The following is an 18,046-nucleotide window of genomic DNA, read 5'->3' as shown; positions in this document are numbered from 1 at the left end:
GGCCCCAGGCTCAATCCCTGGGAATTAAGATCCCATGAGCCTTAATTAGTGTTCTTGGGAGGAGAGGGGAGCGCTGGAGAGCAGGGTACAGGGAGGCCTCATCTCCTCTCAGAGTTCAGGACAGCCTTCTCTGAGGCATCAACGTTTAAGAGAGTAAAGAGTGCCGTCTAAGTCCCCAAGACAGGAATAAGGATCATATTTACGGCACACTCACTACATGCGAAGCTCTTTCCATGGCTGCACCTTCAAGCCACGTGATCCTGAGTGCTATTATCACACTCATGATGAGATTTAGGCAGTGAGAAAAAGCCAGAGTGGGTGAGCCCTGGTGAGCAAGTAACAAAAGGCAGCTGGAGAGCTCCACCAGAGTTACTCAAAGGTGCCACTTGAAGATGCTCACCAGGGCTTCCCTGGTGGCGCAGTGGTTAGGAATCCGCCTGCCAACGCAGGGGACACGGGTTCGAGCCCTGGTCCGGGGACATCCCACGTGCCGCGGAGCAACTAAGCCCGTGCGCCACAGCTACTGAGCCTGCGCTCTAGAGCCCGCGAGTCACAACTACTGAGCCCCCATGCCACAACTACTGAAGCCCACGCGCCTAGAGCCCACGTTCGGCAACAAGAAGCCACCGCAGTGAGACGCCCGCGCACCACGACGAAGAGTAGCCCCCGCTCGCCGCAACTAGAGAAAGCCCGTGCGTAGCAACGAAGACCCAACGCAGCCAAAAATAATAAAATAAAATTTAAAAAATTTAAAAATAAATAAATAAAGATGCTCACCACTGCACCAGACAGCCCCCGCGCTACGCAGCTATACCTCACTCAGTCCTCACGACCACGCTGTGAGGTACTATACGGAGGAGGAAACCGAGGTACAAAGGGCTTAAGTGACACAGTCAAGGCCATGCAGCCAGGCGGTGGCAGAGACGGATTTGTGCCAGGCGGTGGGCTCAGGCTGCGTCTCCCAAGCACATGCCGTGGTTAGGCCTGCGGGACCGCAGGTGGAGGAAGAAGAGCGGGCTGTGCCTGAGCACGTGGTGAAAAGCCTCTGAAGGGTTTCCCGAGGGCGAGGGGGGAGGGCCTGTCCTGGAGGCAGCACATGCTGCCGCTGTGGGCGAAGGGCTGGAGGGGTTCACAGGACCTGTGCAGAGACCAGCTAGGAGGCCACTGCCCTACGCAGGCAGGGAGAGGTGGCAGACAGGTGGGGACAGATGGCCCCATCAGACTCAAGACTGCCTGGAGTGGGGACGGTGGGGCACCCGAGACAGGGCCCAGGGGACATTTTGCTTTGGGGAAAGATGCTGAGGACAGTTTGGGGACATGGTGGTGGGAGGGGTCCGAGGGCGGCATCCATGAGTTGCCAGACCCCCGGGGCTGGAAATCGGGAGAGAGGTCGGGATAGAAGACAGACAGGGAAGCCACCAGTGCAGAGAAGGGCACTGGGCCTGGAAAGGTGGGTGAGACAGGGTGAGATGTATGTGGGAAATGCCAGGAACAACACCCAGGGAAGACAAGAATTTGAGAGTCCCCAGTGGCTCCCCCATTTCCAACTCACTTTATTCCCCATCGTCGTGTCTGCCTTGGTCTCGGCGCCAAGGCGGTCAAACACAGACGTCCTGTGGAGACCTGGGAGGGAAGTGAGGCCATGAGCCAGCGCCTGCTGGGTGGCCCCTGGGGGCCCAGGCCTGGCTGAGCACCGCCGTGCAGACAGGGAGGGGTCGACACAGCCAGCCCAGACCCCAGGCAGCTCTGGTCCAAGCAGGCACCGACTGGGCCCAGTTAGGTTTTACGTCTATGTTGTCGGCTAACACTGACCTTAACCCACACACTTCTGGCTAGTGCCAAATGTGGGAAGGATCAACTAAAATGGACACTTCCGGTCCTCACACCTTAGTACCAATTCATGAAGTGTATGTGCGGGAAGAGTTCTTAATCCCTTCTGGTTCCTTTCCCTATTTTGGGGGCCATGGGCCTCTCAGAGAACCTGATGAATGGTAATGCTCTCCCTAAGTTACAGCCTAAAAAGCCACTAACAGGAGAATGCTTACTAGACTACAGCACAGAAGTACTACGAAAATATTCAACGACCATTAAAAAGAATGAAGATGAAAAGATCTTCAGTAAAAAAGTTACAGAACAATACATACAGGACAATGCTATTTGTGCTTAAAAAGAAAAAAATGCCTGGGTATGTGTAACTGTACAAACAGATGCATTTACATTCATAGATGCTGGTCTGGAAAGGTCAACAATACGTGTGGGATACAGGAGTGAGGGGAGAGAGTTTGTTCTTACTGTACATGCTTCTGCATCGCTGGATGTTTTTCCATGAGAACGTTTACAATATCCTAAATGGAACACTGTAAGGAAGACCATCTCTGTACCACCAGATTCAAATCCCAGCTGTGGACTGAATCTCAACCAGACACCTCTGGCTCGTAACAACGGTTCCTACTGTCTTGGGCACCTGCCCTCAGCCAGGCACAGTCACTCACTTAACAGGCAGGCTAGCACTGAATCCGTGCCACGGTCCCTCGGGGAAGAGGTGCCAGCTGAGGCACCGAGGAGCCCTGCTATGCTAACGGCAGGACAAGAAGACAGAGGCAGTGATGCGTCCTCCTCTACTATGGCCACCATCACTGTCCCCTCCGTCCAAGGCCCCCTGGACCCCATCAGAGCCTGCTTCTGGGCCACTGCCTGTAGGACGTGACCAACCCTGCAAGATGCAGCGAAAGGGAAACACAGTCTGTGCCGCCCACTCCCCACCAGGGCCAGTACCTTTCGCTGCCTGCTGCTGCTCCAGGATCTTACGGGTCCGGGCAGTGGTGCCTTTGGGCATGTTGATAATGTACTTCCCCTCCATCTCGGCCGTGACCCGGCGCCGCTTGGTGGGACCAGTCAAGCTCTCCTCCTCCTGGCGGGCCAGGGCTGTTGGGGGAGGAGGGGGTGGTGAGCGTCTTCTGGGATGGAATGTTCTCCTGGGGTGGGGGCTGGGCGCCCTGCAAAGGGCACACACGTGCCCTTTATCGCCACGCTTTCACCTGACTGGAATCCCTTATCCTCCCAGCCACCCCCAAGGCCACTGGCTGAACCACCGGGAAACTCAGGGGTCTGGGCACAGTGGGGTCGCAGAAGGCTGTGGCGGGCCTCCCAGGCTCTCTGTGGCTCTGGCCCTCTGTCCCCCAGCAGGCTCACCTCCCAGCCCAGCCAGAATCCCCTCAGATGGGGAAACTGCTGGGTGGTGGAAAAGCCATCTAGGTGGTGCTTTCACAGGTGTAATCACTTTTTAAAAATTAGTCAAGGTCTATACTTACAATCTGTGCACCGTGCATAAGTAAATTACACCTCAATTTAAAAGAAAGACTCTCCTCAAATGTGTTGAGTTGAAGAGAGCCAGTCCCTCCCAGGCTCCCCATCTTTTCAATACTTTAGAAATGAATTTTAACTTTCTTGCTCATGGCACATAAATCGAAAGATCAGAAGGAGGATGAGGCACTTGCAGACACACGTGGTCAAAAGGGGGCACATGTGATGGAGGTGTACGGGGTGTGATGGGGCTGGGGGCCAGGACAGCCAAGCCCCCACCCTGGGCCTCTGTTTCAACTTGGGCCAAGATCACTGCTGTGGGGATGGGTCCAACAAAGGCAGGAGAGTGTGATGGACAGGAGGGCCTGGAAGCCCAAAGGCCGGAGTCCCATTCCCAGCTTACCAGCTGAGACCTGGAAGAGGAACGGCAGCCAAGCATGGAAAAGTCTGTGGAAGAGGAAGGTGTGGGAGAAGGGAACATCAGGGCAAAGGCCCCACGACGGGAAGCAGCCTGGAGGGGAACCGAGGCAGCAAGCGAGATGTGAACCCACGTGTCGCAGGGCCCAGTAAGGCCATGGGGGAAGATGACCTTATTAGTGGAACAATGGGAAGCCCTGGAGAGTTCTAGACAAGGGTGTGAAAGGATCAGATTGAAGGTTTTAAAGGATCCCTCTGGCCGCTAAGAGGAAAGGTAGCTTCTTTACCTTTGACCCCAGGCATCAAGCACAGGGCCGGGCACCACTGCGGGGCTCAGTGACCATCTGTTAAAAAAGACTGAACCACCCATAGTCAACAATACTGTACTGTACACTTAAAATTTTGTGAAGAGGGTAGAGCTCACATTAAGTGTTCTTACCACAATAAAATAAGAAGTACAAAAAGACTGAAACAGCCACCGCATGAGAACTGCAGTGCACCCACGCTTAAGGACACCATCTCGAGCGCTTCCAACCATCCTCTGGGGCGGGTGTCACCAGCCCCCTTCTACAGTGAGGCCCACAGAGGTGCAGTGATCTGACCAAGTCTGAACACTCTGGACACCTTGTAGCCTCCAAAGCACCCTGCAACGTTGGGAGCACGTCCCCCAAATACCGTCTGCCAACCCACATTCGCCCCCAGCTCCTCCCACCACCTGCCTGAGTCCCCTCACCGGCAGCCTTGGCACTCTTTGCTGCCATCTTGTTGGACACAGTGACAGAGATCTTGGAGGTGCTGGTGTCCGGCCGCCTGGGGGGAGTGCCAGGTGGGGAGTCTCGGTTCAGGCTGTTGGTGATCATCCGGGAGGCGGCTGCCAGGAGGAAAGAGGAGAGTCCAGTGGGGCGGGGCCCTGGGAAGGGGTCAGGATGGGGAAGGCAACCTTGGGACCGCAGCATGGGGATAGGGCAGCCAGAGGCACCCTGTGGCTGCACTGTCAAGGCAGGCATGCTTGGGGTGGGCCTGTCTTCCCGGTAACTAGCCCGCCCCTCCCTGCCCTGGGGGCCTTTCCTGAGGCCCCAGACCAGATGGGTTCCTAGCACACTTCACCTATCAGTTACCCAGCCCTGCACTGAGCATTTCCCTCCCCTCTCCCTCCACCACGCTGGCCTCCAGGATCTTCCTTGCTCAGCAAGTACACGCCCACTCAGGGCACTTTGCTGTTCATAGGTCTGGCGTGCAGCTCCCCCAGTAGCAATGGGCTTGCTCTGTCTCTGCGTTCAGGTCTCCTCTCAGACGGCATCTCCTCAGAGAATACTTCCCTGCCCTTATTACTGCTTGACATGAAAATTACATTTGTTTGTTTACTGGTAGACTCTCCCACAAGACTGTACTTATAATAACACAGAGGAGACACTGTCTGTTTATCGCTGTATCCCCAGTGCCAACCACAGTTTCTGGTACTTCACAGGTCTTCAGTAAACATCTACTGGAAAGATGAACATGGTCACCGAACCTCCCAACACCCCTACTAGACAGGCTTCACTGTAAACCAATTTTATAGATGAGGAAACTGAGACTCGGGGAGTGGGGTCACTCAGCCAGGGCCCTGGGCAATGTGGGTCTGGCTCCAGTTGGGCTGGGGCAAGAAAAGAGGTGACCTCCCTCAGGGTTGGAAAGCAGTCTCTGCCCCCCTGAATTCTGTGGAGCAGGAGAAGGGATGTCCCAGGGTGCAAGGTGGGCTACAGCGAGCAGACTGGAGGGCCAACTCCAGCGGGGGGAGGAGACGGACTGTGTCTCCAGGTGCAGCTGCTGCTAGCTTCAGAGTACGGGTTTGCTGAGATCTTGGGGAAGCCCTGCAGGGAGGGGAGAGGGGGAACCTTCACGCTACTATCGCTTGCTCAGCAGGCCCAGCACCAACCCCCGCCCCACAATGGCTTTCAGACTTTGATATTTTGTCCTACCTACCCCCAAAAAAGCCTTCTCTCTTTCTGCCATGTGCTGTCTCTCAAAGCCTCCTGAAGTCCCCCATAATGACCCTCAACACCTGATTATAATTCCATATTGCTTGGTTACTTTTTAAACTATAACTACAGCAGACAGAAAAAGACATCAAACCTACACAGATCGTTTAACATCAATTCCCATATACCCACCACCCAGGTCAGGAACGGGAGCACTGCTGGCACCCAGAAGTCCGGGGATTGGCCCTTCCCAACGAGACCTTCTCCCTCCCCACCACCCAGGAAGAAATGGTCGGTTTTCAGGCCTGCTCACTGCTGTTGATGATTTGGCATACACCCTCCCGTGATCTTCCCAAGACACTTCTTCAGCCCGATAGGGGTGGCTTGCTTCCTTTTTTTTTTTTGGCCTCACCCGGGCCCCGGCAGTGAAATCGCCGAATCCTAACCATTGGACCGCCAGGGAATTCCCAGGAGTGGCTTTCTGATGAGTGGCTGTGTGGAATCTGCGCCCAGAGCCTCCACTCACAGCACTCTGACAGGCCAAATGCAACACGATCGGGATTTTCTGCTACAAAACATAAGCAGTTGAGACGGCCTGCCTCTTGCAATGGCCACAGAGGGCAAGGTCTTGCTTAAAAGGGATATGGTGTTTTCTCACGCCAGGTAAGCATCACCTGGGTGGAGGGGAAACAGCTCTGTCTGTGAGCCACTGAAGCTGAGTTGCAGTCAAACGCCAGAGTACAACGAACTGTTCTTTGTTCCTCCCAGTGCGGACACACATGTTCAATATTACAAAGTGTACACAAGTGACCGGAATGTTTTGGGGTACTCTTCTCCACCCTTTTCCATCTGTGCCTGTTTCCCCTACTCTTTTAACTGCCTATTTTCTCCATTAGTATTTTTGTTTTAATTTTTTAAACTTATTCTAAACTATTTAAGAGACTCAAAAATGGCAAAAAAAAAAGTACATACTACCTGCTTACATTTATATAGGTTTGAAAGATTGGCAAAACTAACCAAAGCTGTTAGAAATCAGGGCAGTGGATACCCTTGAGAGGTGGTGAGTGATGTCAGTCATCTTTTCTGTTTCTGGATTTGGACGCCGCAGGCTACATGCGTGCTCCATTTGTGAAAAGTCATTCAGCTGCCCCTCTGTCATCGGAACCCTTTTCTGTATGTCAGTTGAGAGGGATCACTGCAGAAACGAACCCAATTTGTTCAACTTCCCTTCGTCCATGCCTTTGGGTAGGCCCTGACCACACTGATGCTGGGCTTAGCCATGTGACTGGCTTTGGCCAATGGGACAGAAGCAAATGTTATACAAGCAGAGACTTAAGAGGTGCTTTGCACATTGGGTCCTGCCTTCTCATGCTGCTTTTGGGAACCCTTCAATCACCACGGTGTAGATGAGCCTGGGCTAGCCTGCTGGATAATGAGAGATGTGTGGCCAAGTCACCTCTTTTGGCCCAGATGACACCAAGCCAACCATCAGATGTGTGAGGGAGGCCATCCTAGATCAAGAGATCTAGGAGCTGCCAAGTGACCACTGAGATCAGCTGAGCTGTCCCGGAGCAGAAGTGACCAGCCAAGTCACAGAACCACGAGAAATAAAAGTCTGTGTTTTCAGCAACATGGATGGACCTAGAGATTATCATACTAAGTGAAGTAAATCAGACAGACTTAAAAAAATGATACAAATGAACTTATTTACTAAACAGAAATAGACTCACAGACAGAGAAAACAAACTTATAGTTACCAAAGGGGAAAGGGCGGGGGGGGGCTGGATAATTTAGGAGTTTGGGATTCATATATACACACTACTATATATGGAGTAGATAACCAACAAGGCCCTACTGTGTAACACAGGGAACTATATTCACTGTTTTATAATAACCTATAATGGAAAAGAATCTGGAAAAAGAACATATATATAGGGAATTCCCTGGCGGTCCAGTGGTTAGGAATCTGAGCTTTCGTTCCACTGCAGGGGGCACGGGTTCGATCCCTGGTCAGGGAACTAAGATATATATGTGTGTGAGTGTGTGTGTGTGTGTGTGTGTATAACTGAATCACTTTGCTGTATACCTGAAACTAACACAACAGTGTAAATCAACTATATTTCAATAAAAATTTTTGTTAAAAAGTCTGTGTTTAAGCCAGTTTTGTGGTGGCTTGTTAAGCAGCAAAAGCTAATCAATACATATGTTAAATCTTTTAAGTGTCACACTGCTGAAAAAAACAAAAGTATAAACACAGTTGATTCTTACCATTCAGATTCCATTTTGTAAATTCGCCTGTTCACAAATTTATTCGTAACCTCAAAACGAATACTCGTGCTGCTCTGTGGTCATTCACAGACATGCACAGAGAGGCAAAACACTTGAGTCGCCCAACACACGTTCCCAACTGAGGTCAAACAAGGCGACGCTCTGCCTTCCTGTTGCAGCTCTCACTTAGTAAACAAGTCTATTTAGTGCCACAGTCTATTTACGGTCTCCTTATTGCTATTTTCACATCTTTGTGCTTTTTGTTAGTGATTTTGCTGTTTAAAATGGCCCCCAAGCATGGTGATAAGGTGCTGTCTAGTGTCCCAAGTTCAAGAAGGCTGGGATGTGCCTTATGGAAAAAATACGTGCGTTCAATAAGCTTCGTTCAGGCAGTTTTAGTGCTGCGGGCTGTGAGTTCAATGTTTATGAATCAACACCATATATTAAATAAGGTGTCTTGGAACAGAAACACACATAAATAAAGTTGTGTATTGGTCAGATGATGAAAACGTGGTGACCCCGTATTCCCCTGGGAGAAGTGATTCAGTATTCACTGACTCGGTGTTCGCAGTGGCTGTGTAGAATGGAACGACCACAAACGAAAATCCACTGTATATACAGCCACTCACTACCTAAGAGACGAGAGCCTCGGATGCCTTTGCTTCCACCTCTGCGAACTCCACTGCCGAAGCAAAGGAGGCCTGAACACATGGGACTCACCGCTAGAGGCGCCTCGGCGAATCTCGCCTGGAAGGGGGCTGGGGCTGCAGGGCACCGACTCAGTGGCAGCTTTGCACATGTCCTGTAAAGAAAACAGGTGCCCGGTTACCATGGGGACAGGGGCATAAGCTGGCGGAAGAGGGAACCCAGATATCTGAGCAAAACTCGGGGAATCAGAGCCTGAGCTGTTAGTGCTTTCAAAACATTTCCCTCCTAATCATAATGAAGCATCAGACACACCCAAGCTGAGGGACATGCTGCTACAGAACACCTGACCAGTACTCTCCACAACTGTGAAGGTCATCAAAAACCTGGGAAGACTAGGAAACTGTCCCAAATCAAAAGAGACTAAGGAGACGTGAGAAGTAATGCCATGTGGTATCCTGGAACAGAAAAATGACATTAGTGGAAAATCTAATGAAATCCAAATAGTCTGTAATTTGTTAACAATAGCACACTACTAATGTCCATTTCTTAGTCTTGACAAATGGACCATGGCTATGGAAGATGTTAACATTAAGGGAAGCTGGGTGCAGGAAGTACGAAACTTTCTGTACGACTGTTGGAACTTTTCTATAAATCTAAAATTGGTCTCAAATTTAAAAGTTTAAAGAAATCGTTTTGCTCAGTGACCTCCGTGATAACTCAGCTAACGTCCCTGGCTTGAGAAAGCCCTCGCTGCGGGGTCTTGCCCTGGATGGTGGACAGACGAAGGCCTGTCCCTGGGATGGAGGGAGCTACTAAAATTGACGAGAATAAGCCCAGCTGCCATCACTCGGTAAAGTGGAGTGCTGGAGAGCGCAGCTCTGAAGCAAGCTTCCTTCTCAGTCAAGCGGAGGGAGGAGTAAGTGAGCTCACATTCGTAGAGGACGAAGACAGGGCCTGACAGGCCACGGCAAGTGCTTGGTAAGCGCTAACTATCATAACTAAACGAGCTCTTCACTCCAGGCCTGGCACTTGATGCCACATACACTCTCTGGTAAATGGCCACAGCGACCCCATGCAGCAGGGCTGTGTGAAAAGCCTGTTTCAGAGACTCGGGGAGGTGAAATCACTAGTCCAAGGTCACTGTAAGCAGAAGGGCCAAGAAGGGAACCACCATGTTGTTGGCCAAGCCACCACTGGGTCCCACATAGAGAGCTCCTGTTCTGGGGACAGAGAAAGAGTCCTGGTATGGATAACTATCATGAGGAAGATGAAAACTAGTAATAATAATACTTAAAGCGAGCCCCTACTGCGGCCTGCTGTTTACACTGTCCTAGGGCTTTATATAACTTAGTACTCACAACCCTCCTGCGAAACTGGTTTGCCTACGTACATCCTACAGGTGGAGAAAGTAAGGTTCAGAGAGGTTGGGCAACATGCCCGATGTGACACAGCAAACAGTGGAACCAGCCTTGGAATCCAGTCTGCCTACCTTTACTTCCAAGCCTCCAGTCGGCTCTGCCACTGCCCCCCTACCCCACCCTAAATCCAGGGACAGAGGGGTCCAGTGGAGCACCCACCTGGCGGTGCACCACCTTGGCATGCTTGAGGATGGCAATGATGTCGCCCACCACAGTCACGCCCAGCTCATTCATGATCTCCTTGTTGAGATCCAGCAGCATGCTCTTCTGGATCCTGCAGGGGAGGGTCGGCAGGGAGGCCACAGTGGGCCAGGGTGGGTGGGCCAGCCAGCCCCCTGACTCCCCTCCTTTCCCCAGGTTCAGCCCCGTCCCCTCGGCAGCCTTACCTGTTATCCACAAACATCACTGCGTAATTGACAGCAGGTCCCGGAGGAATGCCGGCTTCCTTAAAGAACTGGATCCACTCGGAAGTGGCTGGGGGGTGGGGGCATAGACAGGGCTCATTATTCACGTTACTCTCCTTAGAGAAGAGCAGCAGCAAACCACAACAGCAGCAGCTCCCGCAAATTAAATGCTCATCAAACGCCAGGCCCTGGGCCTGAGAGCTCTGCATATACGATGGAACTAAGCCGGCCTGACAGCCCTGTGGGTTAGGCAGCATTGACGCCCGCATTTTGCCAGTGAGGAAACTGAGGCAGGGCGAGGTCGGGGGACCCTCCCCAGGCCACCCTGCTAACAAGAAGCAGACTTCCCAAGGCCCTGTGCTTCCATACCGCCCTTCTCCTTGCAGCTCTGCCCTGCTCTGGAGCGTGACCCGCAGCAATCACCCCCCCATGCTTGGCCAATGACTGGTTTGGGCGAGCCAGGACTCTGGGTTCTCCATCCAGGTCCCCATCAGCAGGTGCGGGCCCCGAGGGTGACAGGGTTCATAGGTGGATGGAAAGAAGGGTTGCAGAGCTGACCCCTGGGTGTCAGAAGCAACCCCCCTCTACACACACACACAGAAGCAGCCCGGCCTCAGGGTGAGCATGTTTGGAGCATGGGTTCAAATCCCGGTTCTGCCATCTCCCGGCTGAGGGACTTCGGGCAAGGTAACGCTTGGGGCTTCGGTGTCCTCTAGGGTAATACATTCAACAAGTATGTACTGAGCACCTGGCACACACCAGGTCCTCCTCTAGGCACTGGGGATACCGCAGGGCACAAGACAGAGTCCCTTTCCTCATGGAGCTGACATTCTAGTGATAACAGCACTGATGTCCTTGGTCATCGTGCAGACTAAAGAGAAAGTCCACAAAAAGGGCTCTAAGTGGCACATGGCCCAGAGGATGTCCTCAACCCACTGCAGCCATGATGATGATGATGATGATGAAGGGGATAATGGTGATGATGATGCCACCGCTACACATGGAGCCAAGACGAGGCAGACCCCATCCATGTAGCTTGATTGCTTCCAAAGTTCTTTCCTGGCCTCTTGGGTGTGACCTTCAAACTGACCCTGACCTGTCAGGCCAGGTGTTAGAGACGATCATTGGTTCCAAGGAGAACTTTTCTTTCACATTTTAATATCTCTGAAACTAGGATTTACCTCACAATTGATGGTGTGCCACAATTTAATTGGCAACATTTTTTTCTTTATCTTTCTCAGGGTACATAACAGTACATCCAACAATCCATGCTATTTTAGATAAGAAGAAATTTGGTGTTACTATGCCCATTTTGCTGGTAAGACAACTGAGGCTCAGAGCAGGGAAAGAGACACACTCTGGATGAGACACTGCATGGGTGGGGGGTAGGGGGCTCAGGCGCATCCCCTCCCGAAGAGGCCCCTGCCCACCCAGCCGCAGGCCAGTCCCCCTGGGCCTGAGGCAAGTGAGGAGCTCATGCCCTCAGGACATCCTCCAGCAGCCCAGAGGAAAGGCGGACCTTTTTCTACTTTTCACAGGCACTATCCACCTGTCCAGGCATGGGGCCCTGGGTTCCCTTAGCCAAAAGCAGGCACCTTTGGCCTAAGTGTCAAAAACTACCACACAATAGTTCCATTTATGTGAAATGTCCAGAAGAGGTAAATCTGTAGAGATCTATAGGGACAGAAAGTAGATTAGTGGTTGCCAGGGACTGGGTGGGAGAGCAGGGGGGAGGGGGGAGTGAATGCTAATGGGTATTCGGGTTTTGCGGGGAGTGATGAAAATATTTTGAAATTGATTGTGGTGACAGTTGCATAACTCTGCGAACACAGAATATTAAGACCATTGACTCGTACGCTTCAGTGAATTGTATGAAATGTGAACTGCCTCTCAATTAAGCTGTTATTAAGGGGAGGAAAAACACCACATAGGTTGGGGGTAGCTAGCTGCCTGAAGCAACGTCAAGGAACTGCAAAAGTCCTCCTGTCTGGTCGTCACCATCATTTCGTGTCCTACTAAGGAGGAAAATATGCTGCCAATTAAATGATCACGAGCACCAGCTGTAAGATGAACCCCCATTTCAGAAATATTAATATGGGCCACGATGTATGCCTTGGACTCAGAGGAGTGGCTTGCTGTACACACCAGGAGACATGCACTAGAAGATTCACGGCAGCTTGTCTGCAACCCAGAAACAATGCAATATCCACTGACAATAGCATCGACAGACAAATGGTGGCTGCTCACACAGTAAATACTACGGAGCAGTGCGAAGCAAAGAACTGCAGCTACACACAGCACCAGAGATGACTCAGACACTGCGCTGAGCAACAGAAGCCAGACACGGAAGACCTCACGGCACGACTGCATTCACGTAAGTTCAAAACCAAGTCTATAGGAATGTTTTCATTCGTGGTACAACTATAAGAAAGGTAAGGAGAGATTATCACAAAGAGAAGATAGTGGTTTATTCCATCTGGAGGAGGGAGGGGGTGTATGATTGGGTTGGAGCCCTCAGGGGGGCAGGCAGTATTCTAGTTCTTGACCTGGACAGTGGTTGGGGGGGGGTGCTTTTTTAAAACCTTTTTATTGAACTATCATTTTCACCCACAAAAGTACACACAAGTCGATACATTTTCATAAACCAACATACCCATGTAACCAGTCCCCAGATCAAGAAATAAAACATTTGCAACATTCCAGAAGCATCTCCTGCCTCACATTCCCCAGGCAGTCACTTCTCCCTGCCTCGCAAGGGCAATCAACACTTTCCAGCGGCATAGATTGATTTTGCCTGCCTCTGTGCTTTATATAAACAGAATCATAAAGGATGCACTCAGACGTTTGCTTTTTAATTGCTCTTATGACCACACATATATGTTTTACGTACTCTTCTATACGTACAAATCTCCAAAAATTTAAAAGCTACCAGCTAGTAATCTCTGTGCTTTGGCAACCCCCAAGTACAGAGTTCGAAGAGAATGTGGTGGTAAAGCTCATGAGAGTAATAACAGCTATAACATTTGCTGAGAACCATGCCCAAGATTTCACATGCAATAACCTCCTAATCCTTACAACATCCCAGGATGTTACTATCTCCATTTTACAGGTGGGAAAATCGAGGCTCTGAGAGGTCAGATGAGAAATCTGCTGGACTTCAGGACTTTATGGCCTGAAGTTCTTTATGGCCAAAATACGTTGTCAGCAGGCCCAGATACAGAGCGGAGGTGGATGGGCCCTGGGCAGGCCCTGGCCCTCCCTCCGCGTTCCCCGGAGCACAGCTGTTCCTGCCAGTGACCAGCCCTCCCTCCCCCAGCCTGCCCCCCCCCCCGACCAAGGTCATACCTCAGAAAGGGCAGAGGGGAGAGGGGGCCCCAGAGAAAAGACTCACCCATAGTTACAGAGACCATTGTCTCCCTCGCCTTCACTCTGCTCCCTGGAGCCTGCATGAGAGAACAAGGGGAGAGCACCCATGAGTCGCCGCCGGCTAAGTGTCCGTCCCTCTCTCGCCGCCTGTCTGCCTGCCAGGGGAGAGTTCCTGGGCTGGGGACTCACAGCCCAGGAATAGCCTGGAGCAGCTGGCAGGAAGTCAGCCTGGGGCAGAGCTGTCACCACAACTATCACTCCTGCCTCGGATAAGGCCCAGGGGCAGCAAATGTCCACATCTCCATTCCCACACACCTCACAAGTTTCTGGCTGGAATAAGAGAGGGACAGAAAAAAAGACACCCCCTGCCCAAGACCTTAACCATAAATACCCATTCATTCACCCACTCAAAAACTCTTTCCTGAGAACCTACTGTGTGTGAGGCACTGTTCTAGGAGCCAGGAATACTGAGGTTAACAAAAACCAGAGCTTGAGGACTTCCCTGGCGGTCCAGTGGTTAAGACTCCGCGCTTCCACTGCAGGGGTCACAGGTTCGATCCCTGGTCAGGGAACTAAGCTCCCACATGCCGCAAGGCACAGCAAAAAACATACAAACTCCAGAGCTTGGCATCTAGGTGGGGACACGGGAAACAGGGAGACAGAGAGTAAACAAGCAAACCAGTTGACAATATCACGTGTCAGAAAGGCTTTAGCCTTATGGAGAAAACACAGAGGGCCCGGGAAGGGAGGGCTTGCAATTCTAAATGGGTGGTCAGAGAAGAGCTCTCTAAAGTAACATGTAGAGGCCTGAAGGAGGTGGAGGGGTGAGCCATGCAGTTTTACAGAGGAAGCGTGTTCCAGGAGAAGGTACAGCAAGTCCAGTGCCCTGAGCCAGGAGCCCATCTGGCATGTCCGTGGGGCAGCAGGAACAGGGGAGGGAGCAAGGAGGCAAGTGAGAGCGGCCAGGGCAGAGAGGTGGGGCACCAGTCAGGAGGGGGTCCCAGAGCAGAAATGGAAAACCAGTTTTCGCTTGGGTAAGATCAGCAGGTGCCAGAAAGGTGTTAAAGACGTATTAGCCCCAACGGAGACTTCCTCCTGCACGTGAACAGCAGTGTTGAAAGAGAACTAACAGAAATCATTTCCTCACCTGATGCTTCGCTACTACCTGACTCCAGGACCACCTGTCCCATGCTGCCCCGGCCCAAACTTCTCACCTGGCCCGCCTCTTCTCAGTCCCTGACCTCTCCCCTCACGCTGCTCCCCTCCACCCACTCCAGCCCCCAGTTCTGATCCTTTTCACCCACCCCACTTCCGCCTCCTCTACAGGTGCAGAAGGCCCACTGTCCAGCACCTTTCTGTTTACCATCACATACAATCTGCCCGTTCCCGTCCCCCCCCACCAACAATTCTGATGGTATCACAGAGATAGTACAAGAGTAAGGACTCTGGAACCAGACTTGCAGGATTCAAATCTGGCTCTACCACTTACTAGCTGTGTGACCTTGGCAAGGGACTTCACCAGTCGGGCCTCAGTGTCCCCATCTGTAAACCGGGATGGTACAAACATTACTTGCCTTAGAGGACTGCTGTGGGGCTAGATGAGTTTCTATGTACAAAGCGCTCAAGAGTGCCTGGTGTATACTAAGTACCTACTCTAGAAGTGCTGGTTCTTCTTATTCCCCCAGCCTCCCACCCCAGCTTTCCCTCTAACACCCAAGTGCTTTGCCTGCCACCCACTTTTCACACAGAACGTCACCTGTGCCTGGAATGCTTGCTCCTCCTGTCCTCCTGGCAAGCTCTCCATCACTCTGATTGGCTGCCACCTGCTTTGTGAAGCCTTCCCAAAGTCCCCAGATGTGAGGCTCTCTCCTCTACTCCCAAGTAGGATGATGAACGTGACCACGCACATCACTTCACCCTGTACTCGGCTCCTAACATCCCTTTTCCCTTTGGGATTTTACCACTGGACAAAGACAATACAACCAACATCTCTCAAAGAGCAAAAGGCACGGAGAGGCTTCAGTGAGTTAGACAGAACAACAGCATTTCACACACCAGGCACTATCTATGCACCAGGACCAATGCCAGGCATCACACTGATGCCTCACAACCTCCTCATGAGTGAGGACTATAATTAGCCCCATTTTAATCAATGAAAAAACCAACTCATTGTGGTGCAGTCATTTGCCAAATGCCACATCTAGCAAGCACTTTACCAGGACTCAAAAACAAGTTCTCCCTGATTCCAATGCCCATGCAGTAGCTCCTGCTGAATGTTTACGTGCCAGGCACTGAATATGTTCACATCTCAGTGACTCCCCACAACCACCCACGGTAAAAAGTAAAAGTGATCTCCAAGTTACAGATTAGAGTGGCAGGTCCGAGGTCACACAGCAAGTAACTACAGGGCCAGGGTTTGAACCCAAGTCCGTCAGTGGCTATGATTAACACTGGTCAAGGGATTACTATGAGCCAGGCACTGTGGTCTGTCTGTCTTTGCAAAGTTTCAGTTAACACTGACTAGGAGGCTCTAAGTACTGGTATCCTCCCACTATAACTGCAGAATTCCCTGCTAGACTCAAGTGTCCTCTCTCCACCACCAAAAGCCCATCTCCAGCACAGTGAAGATTATATAACATTAACAATAACAGAAAAATGACAGCTCCCGCAATTCAAGTAATCACCATGCACTAGACTCCTCATCCTAAGCCCTTAGAAGGCTTGGCTCCAAATCTTGAGTTTACCACTTCCTAACCCTGACTCTGGGGCAAGTGGCTTAACCTTTCTGGATCTCACTCCCTTCAACCATAAAATAACAATGATAGGAGTTATTGTACATCAACTATACTTCAATTAAAAAAAAAAGAAGGATAAGCATATCTATTCTTAAAGTGCTTAGCAGGGTTAAAAGAGTTTACAAACGCCAAGCCCTTAGAACAATGTTCAGTAGGTTTTGTACATGTGCATTAAATAAATCTTAAGTGAGTCAGGAAAAGGGTAGGACAGTCACTAAGCTGATGTCAGTCATATGCAAAGTGTGAGCTGAGAACAGAGTATAACTCAACAGGGTCCATGGGATCTGACAACATAGAACCACAATAGTACAAGTTATCCCCTTTTCAATTCTTTCAGTTTCTGTCTACAATTTAATAGACCGTTCTGCTTCCATTGGAGTTCAGGTTAAGTTTTCCTTCTTCTCACGGCCAAAATGCTAGTTTTCCATTAACAAAGCAATACAAATTTTCTTTCTCAAATGAACTGACTGGAGGAAAATGCATCAGTTTTAAAGAAAACGGAAAACGTAATACTAAGGGATTTGGCATAATTTATCAAATAGTAAGTGGAGGGATGTCGATTTGCCCAGCTCCAGATTCCAAGTTTTTCCTATCGCCGTCTCTGAGCTTCCTTCCTCCTCTCTTCCTTGCAAGTCCCATCTACACCAATGACTCTCAGAATCATTTTTATTATAGTCCCAATCTACTGAGCTCCTGCTCTCTACTGTCAGGTCCTATGCTAAGGAGTTTACACGCATATTTCATCAGCATCCTCACAATGACTCTATGATATTGGGGCTAATAGCCTTCGTTGTATAGACGAGGAAAACGAGGTTCAGACAGGTGAAGGCACAGTTCCACTACCACAAAGTGTAGCTAGGACTTGAACTGAGATCTGCTGGCTCCCAATTCCACGCTCCCACACCCAGCTCTTCCACACCAAGTACAAACATCATCAACAATACAAACAATAACAGTATAGCAACCAAGTGAGCAGTGTGCCAGACGCTGAGCTAGGGGCTCCGACATGCACGAGCTGACTTCTCACTCCAACCCATAAAGAGGATGCCATAGCCAGATTCTGATCCCCATCCTACAGAGGAGGCAACTGAGGTTCAGAGAAAGAAGTAGCTTGTCAAGAGCCGAGTCGCACAGCGGCGCCAGGACTGAGTCCGGAACCCCGGGCGCCATTCATTCCCACCTCATCCAACCCAGTCCCACCACCCACGGCCCGCGCCTCACCTGGCCCTCTGGGCCCGCGCCCACTCGCGCCGCCCGCCCTCCCACCCGGCGGCGCCAATTGTCAGACCCTCCTCCTTCGGCCCGGCTGCCCGCCCCGGAAGCACCGTCCTCAACGCCGGAAGCCGGACTTACCGGCCCGCGGCCGCTCTAGCCCTCCGGGTAGCCACCAGCGAGAGCACAGCGGCAACCGTCACGTGACCACCCGCACTCTCCCAGGCTCTTCCCCTCCCCACGCTAGCGAGGAG

At 51.2% G+C, this 18,046-nt stretch overlaps 1 protein-coding gene across 10 annotated transcripts in view; it reads right to left on the bottom strand.

Moving 5' to 3' along the window:
- C19H19orf47 (chromosome 19 C19orf47 homolog) overlaps positions 1-18,005 on the bottom strand; it is a 29,404-nt gene extending 11,399 nt beyond the window's left edge. For 3 of the 10 annotated variants that reach the window (XR_009560125.1, XM_060289436.1, XM_060289438.1), the window contains exons 1-8: positions 13,975-14,202; positions 13,811-13,862; positions 10,402-10,489; positions 10,175-10,289; positions 8,670-8,751; positions 4,454-4,591; positions 2,776-2,928; positions 1,553-1,623 (exon numbers count right to left, since the gene is read on the bottom strand). Coding sequence is in view for 9 of the 10 variants with exons in the window: in XM_060289436.1 (XP_060145419.1) it covers positions 1,553-1,623; positions 2,776-2,928; positions 4,454-4,591; positions 8,670-8,751; positions 10,175-10,289; positions 10,402-10,489; positions 13,811-13,862; positions 13,975-14,184 (909 nt within the window). In the remaining variant the exon portion in view is untranslated. The other 7 variants (XM_060289437.1, XM_060289439.1, XM_060289441.2 and 4 more) reach the window with 6 other exon arrangements.
- Between the last annotated feature and the right edge of the window lie 41 nt (positions 18,006-18,046).

The sequence above is a fragment of the Globicephala melas genome, chromosome 19, assembly GCF_963455315.2.
Source record: "Globicephala melas chromosome 19, mGloMel1.2, whole genome shotgun sequence".
NCBI lineage: Eukaryota > Metazoa > Chordata > Mammalia > Artiodactyla > Delphinidae > Globicephala > Globicephala melas.
The sequence above is the reverse complement of the archived record's forward strand: the minus strand, read 5'-3'. Positions and strand labels throughout refer to the sequence as shown.